Genomic DNA, 18,013 nt, shown 5'->3' with positions numbered 1-18,013 from the left:
AAGTTGGTTGATTAGCCTTTATTAAAGCAAGAGTCTTCATGCATAGCTTACGCTGTACATGCATAGCTTACGCTGCAAGAGTCTTCATGCATAGCTTACGCTGTACAACTATGTTATTTCCTTTATCCTCTTTGAAAACAAAATAACTGAAATTTCCAGATAAGAAAACGTTTTTCCCAGCAAGAAGCATCGTAATTCATTTACTGTAGCAGAATAATGGTAGACGGGTGTTATTTGCGCATGCACCAGCAGGTGGCTCATGTGAGTCAACATGAGTGTCAACAGAACCAGGAACTATGATGAAACAGCGCTAAATATAGCGTTATTATGTCAAAATACTAATTAATTTAAAGTCTTCATGCATAGCTTACGCTGTACAACTATGTTATTTCCTTTATCCTTTTTGAAGACAAAATAACTCTGAAATTTCAGGGCATGAAAACGCATTTCCCAGCAGGAAGCATCGTAATTAACCATAGCAGCGTCTCATCCCGCCTTTGAGGAGAATAATTGTAGATGGGTGTTATTTGCGCACGCACCCGCAGGTGGCTCACGTGAGTCAACATGTGTCAACAGAACCAGGAGCTACTGTATGATGAAGCAGTGCTAAATATAGCGTTATTCTGTAAAAAAAACCTCATTTAATTTTAAATGAAACAAATGTAATCCTGATAGTATTCCCACTTTTTACAAAATGTAACCGTAATCTGAATACTTTGTTTTTTGAAGTAACTGTAACGGATTACTAGATTTTTGTATCCTGATAACGTAACGCCGTTACATGTATTCCGTTACTCCCCAACCCCGGTAATGGATGCTTTATTTAAGCTTGAGCGCTCATGATGTAAGTTGCTGAAAAAACAGTGAAACAGTGCAAGAACACACTTCATGTGTGAGCGACCTCTAATGAAGTGAAGTGACATGTGGCCAAGTATGGTGACCCATACTAGGAATTAGTGCTCTGCATTTACCCATCCAAAGTGCACACACACAGCAGTGAACACACACACACCGTGAACACACACCCGGAGCAGTGGGCAGCCATTTATGCTGCGGCGCCCGGGAAGCAGTTGGGGGTTCGGTGCCTTGCTCAAGGGCATCTCAGTCGTGGTATTGAAGGTGGGAGAGAGCGCTGTACATTCACTCCCCCCACCTACAATCCCTGCCGGTACGAGACTCGAACCCACAACCTTTGGGTTATGAGTCCGACTCTCTAACCATTAGGCCACGACTTCCCCCAAAAAACCAATCCTCTAAGATGGGTACTGTATTTTTATTGTTGATAATTGTTTTCAGTTTTCCAGTTATCTGTGAATAATACAGTATATCCCATTAAATAATATATTACTAATAATATGTAGTGCAGCCCTGATTGTTTTCATGTTTTTTTGTTTATTTAGTCATTTTTTTGTGGCTGGCCTCATGTCATTGCTTCACTGAAACCACAACGGCTTGCTGCAGATTTGAAGTGTGGTTTTTAAAGGTGAACATTGTGACATGTTGCCCATATTCCTCAGTCGCTCCCATGGCCTGCTTTAGTTTCCCTGTCTCCCTGCTGCCTCCTGCCTGCTCCCTCTCTGCCTGCCTCTGACCTGCTTCCCACCTGCTGCTTCTTAATGGGTGCATGATGGGTCAGCTCCCTGATTCAACAAAGACTTCCCACAATGCACTCCGCACTGCTCTGTGTGCAAACTGACATTAGACCAACGTGTCTGCCGTGCTCACATGTGCAAGGGAGATTGTTCTTGTGGGTTGTTCTGAATAATGTGGTTTGGTAAAGACAGTGGGAAGCTTAAACGGCTTTTTCTGCAAATGTTGGTGAATGGATGAGTTTAGCGTCTTTATCAGCTGATACAACAGTTCAAGACCTGATGAATTCACTCTCCTTCTGTATGATTGTTGATTTTAAAGGCCCCAATATACTCGCAGTGAAGTTCTTTTTGTTCTTCGCTCTTTTTTTTTTGTTCTTTCGATCTCAACACTGCGAGAACGGCATTTAGATGAATATGTAAATATGTGCGTTTTCCTCTCAGTTAAAGGGGTCATATGATGCGATTTCAATTTTTCCTTTCTCTTTGGAGTGTTACAAGCTCTTGGTGCATAAAGAAGATCTGTAAAGTTGCAAAGACTAAAGTCTCAAATCCAAAGAGATATTCTTTATAAAAGTTAAGAGTCAGCCACACCTACCTAAAACGGCTCGTTCTAACACTCCCCCACATATCTACGTCACTGTGTGGGAAGATTTGCATAACGCCGCCCAAATGTTCACGCAAAGAAAGAAGGCGTAACTTTTATTCTCGCTGTATTATAGTAACATGTGGTTGCCGCAAGTCTCCTTTGTCGAATCCGCCGGCCGCACCGCTCACTCAAGCCTCTGTGTGTTTCGTTGTGAAACTACTTTGTTTGGCCTTCCAAGAACCTTAAACCGCATAAACACATTTCATTACACCAAATACACCAAATAATGTTCTTTTTAGCAACATCATATGACCCCTTTAAAAAATAGACAATTCATTGGAGATTTGCATGTCAGTGAAGGCGGAGCTCGCAAACTCCCGAAACGAACTAACGAACGAAATTTGCTTCGGCTTAATTTTGTTTGAAATGCTGTCACAACAGTTCAAGTCTTTGATTTCGCTTGAAGTATATCGGGGCCTTAATGTGTCAATGTCATGAAAACACATGCAGGTCTTATTTTACCTCAAAATCAAAAGAAAAGATATTCTGAGCGAAGATGATGATGCCTAGTTTTGCTTTGAGGCATCATTTTCAACACAATTTTCCCCCAAAATGTGGTGAAATATGACTCAGAAATAACCTTTAAAAGCTGCCCATTTCTCAGCACAACAGATAATGAAAGATCTCCTCTATTCACTCTACAGCGGTACACAAAATATACAACTGTATGACTTTTCTCCAGGTTATGAAACGTGTTCTAAACTGAATTTCCTCTACAGCTGACTTCTCACGTGACCATGACTACTGCCTGTGTTTCTCTGCTTTGCGGCCAGGATCTGTGTATGGTACAGACGCCCTTCCTCGCACAACCGATAGTACGAAACTACTGGCTCGCCTATCATTCCTCAAAAGCAGAGCTTAAGTTCCCCAACGAATAAACAACTGGTGTGTGTCCAAAGGTCAAGAACCCTGAACACCATAGAGCTCAACAGTGACTATGCACTTAGTTTTACAGAGGGCTTGGATTCCATTTTCCCCACTGGAATTTCAAAGATCGTTCAATACTTAATAGATTAAAGATTTCACCCCGCGCAGATTTCACAACGGGGTCAACTTGGTTGTGCAGATTTGCCATGTTGACAAACAGTATGCTGTTTGGTTTGAAAGTGACTTCTGTGTGAGCTGTGCTTTATACATCGCTACACTATAAACAACCATTTTATCCAGCAAAATTTTGCTAATGTAAACGGACCTTAAGAGCAACTTCAGCCTTTAGCTAACATTATGTAGCTAACCTCCTGAAATATGGTATGTTTAATGAATTTCACTGAGAATGCGCAATTAAACACTTTTTAAATTTTTGTTTGTCTACATTCGAAAAATATTTCACAATGAAGATTTTTTTTTTTTTTACTTTAATGACCTTACTGTTGAGCTCATTATTCTGATTGTTTTAATTCTCAGCATTTATAACTGACACTATATTGGAATAACAATAACTGTATTGGCGCTATAGTTTGGTTGTGCGCTCTGCTTTTGAGGAAAGTGACCCCAATATTCACTGTTCTAATATTTACTGTGGGTCACATCAAAGATTATTATGCAGTAACACTTGACCTTTTCAAAACAAAAGCCCTTTTCTTCTGTGCAATTAATGTTACAGCACTCTTACTCTGTTGATGATTTCTCCCCTCAATCGGATCAGTCTTTTCTGCACTGAAACGCCTGTCATTTTCTCTGTCTAGCACTTCCCAGCACATAACCGGGTCCCGTCTAGACCTTCTTTGTGTCTTTAGCATACTCTTGAGCTCCTGTTGAAATCTGTAGCAGACCAACTAATGGGCCTCTTGGCAGTGTTGGCCTATAGCTGCTAATGCGCTCTGCAGGAAGCTGCAATTTTGTGCTGACACAGCGCCATTTTTCCCATTCACACTGAGTGTGCGGGTGTGTTGATGTTCTGTGGTGGAGGGGAGGGGGGTGTTGCCATCGCACTCTGTTGTGTCATGGAGGTGATGGTGTGTGCTAATGAATTTCTACCCTCTGTGCCAAATGCTGACACTCCCAGCATGCTCAGGGGCTTTTTCTGCTTGTTTGTGGGCAGCACAAGAGGAATTACATTAACTTTCTTTTCTGGGCTTGCTGAAAAGCACAATATTTTCAAGCGCTTTGCTCTACCTCAGGAGCAGGCTGATTTGACACCGCATTGAAACATGCGCCCTGTAACCTCTGACCTCAGACCTGGATCAAAACCACTGTACCTGTTAAAGGAATAGTTCACTCAAAAAATGTAACTTCTTTCATTAATTACTCACCGTAATGTCCTTCCAAACCTGTATGACTTAAAGGGGTCATATGATGCGATTTCAAGTTTTCCTTTCTCTTTGGAGTGTTACAAGCTGATTGTGCATAGATAAGATCCCTGAAGTTGCAAAGACTAAAGTCTCAAAACCAAAGAGATATTCTTTATCAACCAATCAGAGCAGACTGCGCTTGTCGGAAGGAGGGACTTTGTAGAAAATGAAGCGTTTGAGAGAGGCGGGGCATAGAGGACCTACAATAATGTACAGTATTTGAAAAATAATGTGTTTTTTGAACATTAAAGCATGTCAACATGTTCTGTTACACCAAATACACAAAATAATGATCTTTAAAAAAGCATCATATGACCCCTTTAAGCGAGAAAGTCCATTCATCTGTTTGAATATGCAAAAGTACAAATCAGGTATGAGAATTACTGTGAAAGGAAATATCAACAGTGAATAACTACTTAAATTTTAGTATTTTTAATTTCCTCACACAAATCAGAAGACTTGGAATATAAGTCATAGACAACTTTTTTTTAGTGCTTTTTTTTCCTTTTTAACAGTTTGTCCTCATTGACTTTCAGAGTAGGTAGAAGCAAAACATTACAACATTTTGTGTTCTGCAGTAGAAAGTTAAGAGCATATGGATTTGGTTGAACATGAGGGTGAGTAAATAATGACAGAATTTTTGTTTTGTGGCTTAAAGGGATAGTTCACCCAAAAATGAAAATTTGATGTTTATCTGCTTACCCCCAGGACATCCAAGATGTAGGTGACTTTGTTTCTTCAGTAGAACACAAACGAAGATTTTTAACTCAAACCGTTGCAGTCTGTCAGTCATGTAATGGCAGTCAGTGGGCTCCACGGCTTTGAGAGTAAAATAAAACATACACAGACAAAACCAAATTAAACCCTGCATAGATCTCCTCATTCTGAATAACTTTGCCTCTAGGACCAATGCTGTCAATCAAACTATTCATTAAATATTTGAGATTATTTTAAAAAACTTCTTTTGTGAACTAGTCGTAGGTTTTAAACTCAAAATCGATACAATCAGTGCAGTACATTTCTCTGGACTTTCTAGATCAAGAATAATCAAAAAAATTTGAAAATTTGCATTTGGACAGTTATAACAGGACCATTTCGTAATACGGTCTTGATCTAGTGTACCCAAATGTCTATAAATCTTAAAATGAAAACTCAAAACATCACAAATCTATGTAAACTCGTGCATTATATTATTCTAAACAATCATGCAAAATTTTATGGAGATTGGACATAAACTGACACTGTAATAGCTAAGAAGGTTAAAAACAGTACGTCTATGCTTGCATTACCTGAAAGTACAAATACAGCCACTAGATGGCAGTATTTATATCATTTTTTTACCTCTGATCCACCGCGATGTCCAACTGTCCTGAGCGCGTTCACAACATCCGGCGCATGACGCATGTACATGCTATGGCATAGTAGACATAGATATATGCAGTATAAGTAGATGCCTCATTAGTGACTGTTTCTATGGGCCGCGATACGATCCAAAATGGCGGACGCGTCAACGTATCTGGAGCGGTCGAATAGGGCATCTATACATATCTATGATAGTAGACATCTTGGATGCCCTGGGGGTAAGCAGATAAACATCAAATTTTCATTTTTGGGTGAACTATCCCTTTAATAGAGTGCTGCAGTAATGAGGTGTTTTTTCCCCCTCTACAAACCCGAATAGGATTTTTCAATTGGCTTTTGGATTATTGCAGACGGTAAGCTCAGTGACCAACAAAAGTTTATGATTCTTAAACGTTTTGTTCACAAAAAATGGAAAATTACATCAAGGGCGAGGAAGCATCATCTCATAAATAACAGAAAATTCGGTCAGTATTTTGTATAAGGAGTATGTAAACTTTTGAGCAATCGCTGGAAGTAAACAGCTAAAAAGGCCATAAATTAACTACACCACTGTCATGTGACTTCAATGTCACTACCATTAAGCTTCCGACAACTCTTTCAATTTTTATTAAAAATCTACAAGTTGGAAAGTTTGAGTTAAAATAGTTTGCAAGATTGCGATTATAAACAGAACAAGGTGGTAAAAGCAGACTAATGAATAGATGAGTTTACCCGTTTGATTTAATGTTAAAGAAAGTATTTGTAGTCCCACTTGTAATTACGTATTTCAAGACACGTAATACCTTAAAAAAAAAAAATCACAAGTGGGATATTACTGATGTATTTTATGTCATAGAAAACTGGTTCTAACTGGTTTCCCGGTTTTAGGACTCATTTTTGCAGCACTTTATTACTGTTCCTTTAATTTGTAGAAAATGATAGCAAATGTTTTCAGGTACAGAATTTTGATTTCACTTTCTCCATGTTAAAATCCAAAACCTTGTTCCAACATAAGCCTGCCTGCTCTTCAGGAATAGCTACATTTGTAAATCTGTCAATCCAGTAAATGTTTCCAGCCTTGTGTTCATTGGAGGTTATCACACAATTCATCTGGGGATCCGTGTTGATTGGTGGATTGTGCAAATTGGGCTACTCTGAAACAATAAATGAATAAAGGGTCTTTTTAAATACATTAATATTTACAAAGGACTGAGGAGGACGCTCTTGTTGAATGAGTGTAATTGTGTGGTGTATTTTTTTCCCTAAATCAGAGCAAAGTCAGGACACCGTTGCTGGCATGTCGGACTCCAGCTCCTTGCAGGATGTCTTCATGGACGCCACCAGCTCACAGGACAGCAGCCACAAGGTCGATTCTGGGAAGTGTAGTATTTTTCCAGAAGAATCAAATGCCACTGGAAAAGAGAAACCGGCCACAGCAGAGGATGCAGGTATTGATCCCAGTTCTTCTAAACGCGTACTTAATGCAACGTTTTGGAAATAATTTATGATTTATGAATTTTTAACCTATAACTGTTTGTTCTGTCTGTGGAGCTCAGGAGTGACTCTCGAACTGGTTAACACATGGTTACAATCATAATAATAATCATGATAAAGGTGGCTGCCAACAGATTAACCAGTAAATACTTAATGGTTATTAGGCACATCTCCCGTCATATTCTCATTATGGTTAAAAAAATTGAATTATATTTGCTTAATTGTGGTAAAATTTATTTAAGATTTAGCATTTAGTGTTAATATTTACCATATTGTATTCTTATATTTTTGTAAACACTCACCAACCCCAAACTTTTGTACGGTTGTATATAAATATTGTAATTAGTTTTTTGTTTCATTTTTTTTTTAGTGAAATTATTGAATAACTCTAAAAATAATTGAATGTAAAATGATCTTAATTGTCTTGAAAATGTCTTAATTTTCTTTAAGCTAAAAATAATTTCAGTCACATTTTTGTATGGGGACCAATTCTCACTATTAATTAACTATTAACTACGACTCCTAATTTTCTGCTTATTAATAGTTAATAAGGTAGTTGTTAAGTTTAAGTATGGGGTAGAGATTAAGGGATCTAAAATTAGTTCATGCAGAATAAGGCATTAATATTATAAGTACTAATAAACAGCCAATATGCTAATAATTTGCATGCTAATAAGCGACTAGTTAATAGTGAGAACTGGTCCTTAAAATAAAGTGCTACCATAATTTCTTAGCATTTTCTTTTGATATTGGATTTAAATAAAAGCCAGACATGTTCTTGACAGTTTTCCTGAAATTCAGCCAATATCTGTCTTGCCAGGATCACAAAACACAGTAGATCATCATTTCATTTCCTACTCTGTTGCTTTTTACAGTCAATATCTGCAGCTGGTGGTCACCTCTGCCCTCTTAAAATCCCACAGGCCCCTTGGAGGACAAGAACATGGATATCAGCTCTGCCACACTCTCTCAAGAATCTTCAGTCACACAAGAGTCTTCAGACACCACCTTATCCATCACCTCCCCTGAGGCCTCCGTCCCCAAAACCCCTACCACAGACACCCCTACCCAAGCTCCACCTCTGCCACTGCACTCCGCCCAACCACACAGACCCCACCCCCAGACCAGCTCCTCCAGTGAGTGCAAGCGCAGGCCAGAGCCGCCGCCGCCGCCTCCGCTGGAGGTGATAGAGTTGCCTAAGTGTCTTCCGCCGGGATGGAGAGAGCAGAGGAAAACACTAGTGGAAGTGTGTGTGAGGTCTCTCTTCCTGTGTCTGAGTCGCTACCCGCAACACTACAAGAGTCTCTATCGTCTGGCCCACCTGTACTCCTACAGCAAGAAACACAAGGTGCGCATATACACACACACACTTTGTACACACACCTCACAGTGTATAATTTCTGCACGACTGAAATACAAGAATGCAAACTTGCATGTGGTCTGAGACAAATGAAGTAGAGATCTTTTTTTGTTTTAACTCTGTTTCAAAAAATAATCAGTGTTGTGCAAGTTACTCTGGAAATGTAATTAAATTACTGATTACTCCTTTTAAAAGTAATCAAGTTACTGTTCTGATTACTTTATTTCAAAAGTAATTAGTTACATCAATAGTTACGTTACTTTTTTTCTGTACATCCAAGAAATTTGCATGAAATAGTAAGTTTCGTGTTGCCTAGCCACAACATCCCAGCATAAACGCTACCGATAAAATATTATTAATGTTATTAAAGCATTAACATTCACAAACCACTGTTATTTTTAACTAAAAGCAAGCATAGGCTGCTGCGTGCATGGTTTGGCATGGCAGAATGTGAGCAAAGAGCACTCCCTTTGTAATCTCTATTAAAAGCTGTTATAAGCTGTATAATCTCTCAGTTATAACATATAGTTTTCTTGTTGCTGTTGTGCAATAGATGAATAATAATTTATTTGTTTTTGGATATTTTATGTTTAGATATTTCTATTTTGCGTGAGTCCAGCGAATCATTTTATTCTCCCGCATCCCGCTCACACACGAGTCTCTACCCACCCACACCCGCCCATCAAATCTCATCCCGCGCCGCACTCTGTTGCGTTGGGTCCCACGGGAGTGCAGGTCTCTAATCCACTAGCACTGGACTCGACAGTTCAAGTTGACGCACTGCTCTCCGCGCCCAGTACTTTCTCGAGAAGTTTTACAGTGCTGTGCTGCTCTTTCAGGTGTTTTAAATAGGATGTGGAGTTTTTCACGGTTGAACAGATTTTCTTCGCCCCACATAATTGGCAACCCACAATAATGTTCTTGCCTTTGACAGAAATAAATTCAAAATAGAAAGTGTACTTTTCTCTCTCCAAGCGGAGTTTTTTTTTTGGTTGGTAGTATCCCCGGGCGCCGCAGCATAAATGGCTGCCCACTGCTCCGGGTGTGTGTTCACTGCTGTGTGTGTGCACTTTGGATGGGTTAAATGCAGAGCACTAATTCCAAGTATGGGTCACCATACTTGGCCACATGTCACGTCACTTTCGCCTCGCAGGCGCTTACCAGTCAAAGTAGGTCTCAGGTAGAGGTCGTCACGTGTGCTACACCCTTTTAAAATCTACTGTAGAAGATAAAACACTGCATTCTGTTGGCAATGATGTAACACAGCGGTGACATATAGAGACCTTGACTTGGAACTATACTCTAATTTTTATTTTGGAAATTATAACTCGTTAAATTTCTCTGTTACTAAAAAAGAAATCAAATTACTAATAAGTAATGCATTACTGCCCAACACTGAAAATAATAATATTTTAAAGTATAGTTACAATTTTTTCTTCCCAGGGGTCGCGTCTTTTTCACCCATGATGAGTTTGCAACCCTGTTGTGCTAATGTATTTTGGTGAAATTCACAGTTTTGACTCCTTTTTAGTCTGAAGTTTTTCTGAAGGACTACAAATACACTAAAGTTTATTAATTACTACATAGTTCAAACTTTTCTTCTATTTTACATATTCTACCAAACCTGTCAAGTGTCATGTAACCAAATGCATAGTCACGCAACAATTATTATTATTAGTATATTAATAATTTAATATTAATACAATTTCAAGTAACATCATATTTTAAAGTACTACATAAATATTCATGTTATAATATGCTATAATCTTTAATGCCTGTTATAAAATAAATAAAAATAAACTTTTTATACATGTTTTTCAAACACCATTATCATAAACTAAAAATAAAATAAACATATACTTTTTATTTCTCTTATAAAAAAAAAAAAAACTTGTTACACCGGTTTTTCAAACACTTCCTGTCGGAGTTATCGTTAACTAAAACTAAAATAAAATATTAACTGAAATACAATTTTAACAAAATTTACTTTATTTCAGCTAGTTGCCAAGGCAGCATTTCTCGCCTTTGTTTAGTTTAAGTTGAAGTACTAAAATAACTAAAACTACATAAACTAAAGCTAAAAGCTACAACTCAATGAAACCATATAGACAAAAAAAAATAAGAAAAATTACAAAAACAACAAAATTACTGAAACTTCAAAAATGTATATGAAAACATAAGACAATATAAAAATAAAATCTCATTCAGAATATTAACAAAAACTACAAGTTTATCAATGATACTGAATGCTTCATAAATTCTGCTATTGGTTGAACAGGTCAGTGAATCTTATGAATAAAAATAAAAATCTCATTCTCTACTGTAGTGTGAAAACAAATTTGCATTAATAACAAATGCTAAAAACATACAAAAATACTATTTACAGATGTACTTTACTGTTAAATGTGTAGTGTAATAATAATTTAATAACTTTTTTCCCATTATACTAATCAGAATGATATTTTCTCAATTTACAGTAGACAACTAAGAATTTACGTAATGGTCTTCGAGACAGTCTTCATTTTCTTTATGCAGATTATTTCTTTTTATAGTACGGGGCTGTTGAATGCTTGAATCTGATTGGCTGACGAACATTCTAAGGTGTGCGATTATTTTCAGGGAAATTCACAGCTAAAGTAGTTCTAGGCAGGTCTTGACCGCATTACATGTCCATATCACTTCGCCAAATGTTTTCAGTTATTTCAAAGGTCCTTACAGCCTACAACAGCAAAAGAACCAAAAACCCACAACGACACTGACCAAGCTAATAAATAGAGTAAACAATAGGATAAAAACGACAAATTATCTCCCATGTTTTTGCCACAAAATTGTTTTATTATGTACAGAAAGCACATACGCTATCTCTCCCACTCTCTCTCTCTTACAAACGCACACTCATACAGTACTGACACACACACACACACACACACACACACACACACACAGAAACATACACGTGCACAGAAACGTGTTGTCAGTGCTGCTCTGATGATTTTATCAGTAAAATAGTTTAGCAACTTAAAAGCTACATGTCATTTGTCATTAGCAAGGTAATAACGCCGCTGTTCTTGAAGCAGATGTGTTTCGCTATTAGTAGACTCGCTGCTGCCGAACAGTGTTGAGAGACACACAGACTCAGCTAATTCACGCACGCTTAATCTCTCTCTCCCATAACTGCATTAATAACTGCATTACTAGCAACGGCTCAAGCCACCGTTACTAGGTCTAAAATTACAATTTGGAATTACCAACCGAGGCGCTGGATGAGATGCGTAAGAAATGAATCCTTCTCACAAGAGTCTAAGGACAAAACCGGACGAATGTCTTGAAATACATCATCTGAACAATGTCTCTAGGTGTGGGAACCATAGTATAAGCGGAATAATTGACTCCGGTCCGTTAAATTATTATAAAATAATGCACACCCGAGGTGTAATGCACGCCCGTCGTCAATTATTCCTTACTTGATTTTAGGGTGAAGTATAACCATGACATTTCTTGACGGTGTTAATGAGATTCACCTTGTTTAGTCCCACCCCATTGACTGAGTCAGTGTTGAGCCACACAAACAGTGTTTTGTAATCTTCACGGTGTTTATTATTTTAGGAAATCAAACTGCAACTGGCTTGTAAGTATACTTATAGTTGTCTCTGCACATAATGCTGGAAAGTATTTTGACATAAAAAAAGATACGCATACGCTTTACAATAACCATCTACTGCACAAGAACACCAGAATCAGCTCTAGATATATGTGCATCTCTAACACTAACTCAGCCAAGAGGATGATATCATATTCACTAGTGTGTGTGTGTGTGTGTGTGTGTGTGTGTGTGTGTGTGTTTAAAGCCCATGCACGGTGGATGCCACAACCTACAGATAGTAAGACTGGGCATTGAAAACTGCCCACTCACCTCATGGGTGTAAAAAGAGCAGTAGTGCCGAGTTAAGCGCAATGCCAGAATGTTGTGTAACACCCCTGACCACTAAACAAACCACTTACACTTGCCTGAAGTCTAATGTATCCGCTGCAGTTTGTTTTTTACTTGTGGTTGATATGTGAAGTCGATAAGTGTGCACATGGGGTCAGTGGGATTCCCCATGCTGACTTTACATACAGAATGTTGTCAAGTCATGTAAAAACCCGTGCTAAATAAATCAGCTTCCTGCTCGAATGGGCTGATGGCCTTTGTTAGGCACAGCAGTGGCGTGCCTGCAAGCCCTTCAGACGTCACATTATTATGCGGTATAGGAGTACATCAAGTGCTGTATTACTTTTATAATTTTTTATTTTACTTATAATTTATAAGTACTTAAAATAATATCAAAAATGTTTCATTAAACTTTTTAAAAATTCATTTATTATCTGTTACTTGTCCTTTAATGGGAGCTGTGCAGTAGCTGTTAATCTATTGTGTGTTTTGCACGGCTGTTTTAACCAATCAGCATCCAGAATCGTAAGTGTCCATTTTGTAATTATTATTTAATTATAATAATCATGAACATATCTGTATGATATGATATATTTAATATATAGTCATATTGATTTTATGAGAAACAAATTCACAAGTTTATATAAAATTTTAAATGCACTACTTTTCAAAAGTTTCAGGCCATTGTCAGTTTTTTTTCTTTTTTCTTTCTTTTTTCTTCTTTCTTTTTTTATTCTAGCAAAGATGCATTAAATTCAAAGGTGACAGTAAATAACATATTATGTAATTTTTTTTTCTAAATTATATTTATTTCAAATAAATGCTGTTTTTTTCTTTGTTCATCAAAGAATCCTGAAAAAAATGCATCACAGTTTCCATCAAATATTAAGCAGCACAATATTGTTTTTAACATTGATAATAATAATACATGTTTCTTGAGCATCAAATAAGCACATTATAATAATTTCTGAAGGACCATGTGACACTGAAGACTGGAGTAATGAGGCTGAAAATTCATCTTTGCATCACAGGAATTTTAAATTACATTAAATTACATTAGGATTTTAGAATATATTACAATAGAAAATTGTTCATTTAAATTGTAATAATATTTCACGATATTACTGTTTTTACTGTATTTTTGATCAAATAAATACAGCCTTGGTAAGCATAAAAGACTTCTCTCAATAACATTAAAAAAAAAACACTTTTGAAGCTTAGTCTACAAGCAAAAAAAAAGAAAAATACTAAAACCATAAATAATTTGAACATTCAGTCTGATGCTCACTAAAGGAAGCATCTGCTGTGGCTTGTGTATCTTCAGCTTTTATTTATGGGAAATTCACCATGAAAGGTATACCTGTAATCTCTATTAGTATTTCTTTCCCCAGAGTCCCATTTGGCGACACATGGATTTTTTTTAAAGGGGTGGTTGATTGCGATTTCACTTTTTTAACGTTAGTGTATAATGTTGCTGTTTGAGCATAAACAATATCTGCAGTTACGGCGCTGAAAGTTCTATGCAAACTGAGATATCGTCTTTTAAAATTCTACAACGAGCTACTTCCCGGGTTTGTTACGTCACAAACTCAGACATTTACATAAACTCCGCCCCCGGGAGCATGCAACAAAGGGGGTGGGGCCATGGGCCATGTTCAATGCCGGATTCACACAAAGGCTATTACTGAAACATGGATCAGTTCCCACTTTAAAAGCAGAGGCAGCTGTTGTTGGGCCCCAACCTGTAAGTATGTTTTATTATTTAGAAATGTATTTTCCATGTATGGATTCTGTCATAATTTTTTGGTTATATCAAGGATGTAAACAAAGGCCAGTGCTGTTTGGCTTTAGTAGCCAGTTAGCTAAATGCTATTTCGTACTTCTAAGACAAACGTGTACAAACATCAACAAACTTCTATGTAATCACACCTCAAATTGATACGGCAATATTGACACCATTATTCACATTCCACCGTAGCACATGCAACTATTGCCCGTAATGGTAATGGGCGTGAAGTTTCCGGACATCGTGCAGTACGCGGTTAATGAATCACAACACACTGGGCCAGCTAACCAATCTGAGCCCATTGCGTATTTCTGAGGGAGTGGTATCATAGAAACAGGAACTCAACCGGCCGTTCAAATGACAATGGAGACAGCGGCTTACAATAAAGGCAAAATATATGAAAAATACGTTTTTTTTTTTGTATTATTTTAATTTTTTTATTAAGTATGAAGACATGTTACACTGCACCCCATAAACACAATCAAGCCAAGAAAAAAAGCAGTCAACCACCCCTTTTAATTTCATTTTTTTGAGCCACCCAAATGCAAATAGAGGAACAAAATCACAATTTCTATTGATGTTTTAGTGACCGAGCGTTTGAGACTGAATCATCTTGTGAATGATGCTGCAAATGACATGCCGACCTGCGCTTTTTGTCACTAATATGCAAGAAAAAATGTTGTTGTCATAATTACATTTTTTATAATAATAATACAAAATTCAGTTTCTCAATTCATTCGCCACTGGCCAGTGTGACATGGTGGTAATTTTGGGCCCTGCCTGAAAGCGTATTACTGCATTTGTTTGTATTAGAACCAACATTTCAAACTCTGTGTAAACACATTGACATACAGTCCCTGCATGTCATTATCTCTTTTTCTTTCTGGTGAATTTTCTATGAAAGCTTTAGCTTCCCTTTCTACAGAACAATAGCAGCTTGCTTTGCTGCAAGAAAGAAATGTTAGTGTTTTTTTTTTTAACTGAAGGTTGTTATATCCATAGCCATGTATAATAATATCAGTGACTGCTTAATGGAAGGAGGACACTTGAAAAGAATCCAAAGCATTATTGTTCATGTTTCTTTCAGAATAGGGTAGACCAAAGCCTGATCTCTGTGATTATGTTCTGCTGGCATAACCTTTCATATCCAGCCTAATGCTCTCTTTTCTGTTTTGTTCTTTCTCCCACTGTCATATCTTGAATTACAGTAGCTAAAGGAATGCTTCACTCCAAAATGACAATTTTGTCATCGTTTACTCATCCTCATGTCATTCCAACGTCCTTTCATCCTGAATTAAGAATGACAAAAATGCACCATACAAGTATCATAAACATATTTCATATGACTTGTGCACTATATTTCAAGCCTTCTGAAGACACATGATAGCTTTGTGTGAAAAAACTCTTGCATTTATTCACTGAAGATCGTGAGTTCATGTGAGAAAAGTTGCAATGCCTTGTTCTTTAACAAACTGTTCTTTGAGTCAGATTTTTTCAGTGAATTGGCTGATCCACTTCACAGTAACCATCCCAATGATTTATTCACAAATCGCAATGGTTAACAGCTCATTGGAGAGGAAGATTATCATTGAATAATGGTTTAAATTTCAATCTACATGGCTCCAGACTAACAAAAGTTTTGTTAGTCTGATAATTGGCCGGTGTGGTTTTGTTCTGCTTCTGGCCCGTTTGCTGTTTAATGTTTCTCAAACGCAACAGAAATGGCAGTGTTTATAGGTTAATCAAACTGGTAGTGGCACCAGTGCAACCTCTCGTTTATCACTGAATAATGACTTAAAATTTCAGTCTATTATAAGAGAAGACCTGAAATAAAGCAGATGAACTACTGTTATAGTGCATCCTTTTTTGAAGCTTGGAAGTTTCGGTTCTTATTCATTATGATTGCATGCACAATGAGCCAATAGTTTATTCAAAATTTCTATTACATGTCAGACTTGGAGTCACTATATCATGCCATCTCTCTCTTTCTCTAGGTCTCTTTCTCTCTCTCTCCATTGTACGTGTTTGTGCTCTTTTCAGACACTTTCTTACCAAACGGACTCACGTATGTCATCTCCATCCCTTCACACTGAGAAATCTGTCTGATCTTTGAGCAGAGATTGTTCAGCTCTGAAATTTAATCACCCCACCATGAGATTTTATAACCGCCACAACATATTTAATCGCACCCGACTCGTTCCCAAGGCGAAAGCATGGAAATTTAGCTCTCGGATTTAATGAATGGCCCCAAACAGCATTTGAGCTCTCTTTTGTACAGTGTGTGAGATACAGTGAGAGATACGTGTGTGTCTGTATCCTAATAAAGAAGACTGCAGCGCTCTGATGTTATGTGTTTATTAACGGCGAATTAGCGGTGTGGAAATGGATTTGATGGGATGATACAGTGTAATTATATTGGAGTGTCACAATAGTTTGGATTAGCTTTCAGTCTTTAGCTGTAATGGGATCTGTTTGTCTACATTTTAAAGTTGTTTCTGTGTTTTCCTGGGTTCAGTAAGGCAGGTCATGCAAAGTTTTTATGTATAGAATATCTGGATGGCCTGCTGGGTTAGATTAAAATTAATAGTACTGTATTTGCAGTCCCACAATGCAATGGGATTTAACCGATTTCCAGTGTGACAAATTAACAAGCAGTGTTGCCAAGTCCCAAGTTTTCCTGTGGAATTGGGTTATATTCATACTGTTGCCGTGGGTTGTGTTTTTAGTTCACGGGTTGAAGTGCAACCCCTGCCATCACTCCCCCCACCCCAGAACACAATTTTGGAGTGAATATAATAATGCTATTGGGCTAGTTTTGACCGTGATTGGGCTAGTTTTGAGTAGCATTTGTGCTGGTTTTGTTACACAGACCTGGCAACCCTGACTACAAGAAGAATTTTTTACTCAAAATTGGACTAAATGCAAAATCAAAATCATATGCAAAATCATATTTTGTGAAGTTATGTGACAATAGAATAGAATAATTTAATTTGAAACGGGGCAGTTTTTTGCTTGTCCAGTCAAATTAATTATAGGTAGGACACTGGAAATTTAACAATTAGATGTATTGGTAATGAAAATTATCTACATTAAAAAATTGTGAGCTCAAACTTGATTTTTACCCCTATTTTGAAGTTAATGTACTCTGCCTTTGCATTGTCTGCAAAACGTGAGAAGTCACACCAAGGCAAAAGGCAGTAACTTCCACATTATCAATATTTGGTTGCTGATCACCATTTACAAAATCGTTATAGTAACACCTGTATAAAATCTAGTGATCATGGGCTATCTCATATAGGCTATTGCATACAGTAATGTGACTGTATTAATTTTTTCTTTTTTTTTTTGGACCGTAACAAGCAGACTAAAATTTAAACATGTGAGTGGATACAGTGGATACCAATTTATTTGCTATGCTCATTAACGTAAAAGAATGTTAGACAGCATAATTGCTTTTATATTGACTTTTATATTAAATAGCCTAAACTAAAAGAACGACTTGTGGATTGATGTGAACGCCAGCAAGCAGGAATAATGCTCAGAATGCTTGTGGATTAAAAATCTCCGATGAT

The 18,013-nt window shown here is 37.3% G+C and overlaps 1 protein-coding gene across 1 annotated transcript in view; it reads left to right on the top strand.

Annotated features, from left to right (window-relative positions):
- Window positions 1–18,013, top strand: part of LOC107678378 (calcineurin-binding protein cabin-1-like) — a 98,014-nt gene that overhangs the window by 32,188 nt on the left and 47,813 nt on the right. Inside the window, exons 28-30 of the mRNA XM_016473616.1 lie at window positions 2,958–3,023; window positions 7,142–7,318; window positions 8,288–8,712. Coding sequence (XP_016329102.1) covers window positions 2,958–3,023; window positions 7,142–7,318; window positions 8,288–8,712 — 668 coding nt within the window. The remainder of the gene's footprint in view (window positions 1–2,957; window positions 3,024–7,141; window positions 7,319–8,287; window positions 8,713–18,013) is intronic.

The sequence above is a fragment of the Sinocyclocheilus anshuiensis genome, unplaced genomic scaffold, assembly GCF_001515605.1.
Source record: "Sinocyclocheilus anshuiensis isolate Anshui unplaced genomic scaffold, SAMN03320099.WGS_v1.1 scaffold112, whole genome shotgun sequence".
In the NCBI taxonomy this organism is placed as follows: Eukaryota; Metazoa; Chordata; class Actinopteri; order Cypriniformes; family Cyprinidae; genus Sinocyclocheilus; species Sinocyclocheilus anshuiensis.
This window is presented reverse-complemented; position numbering and strand designations above follow the sequence as displayed.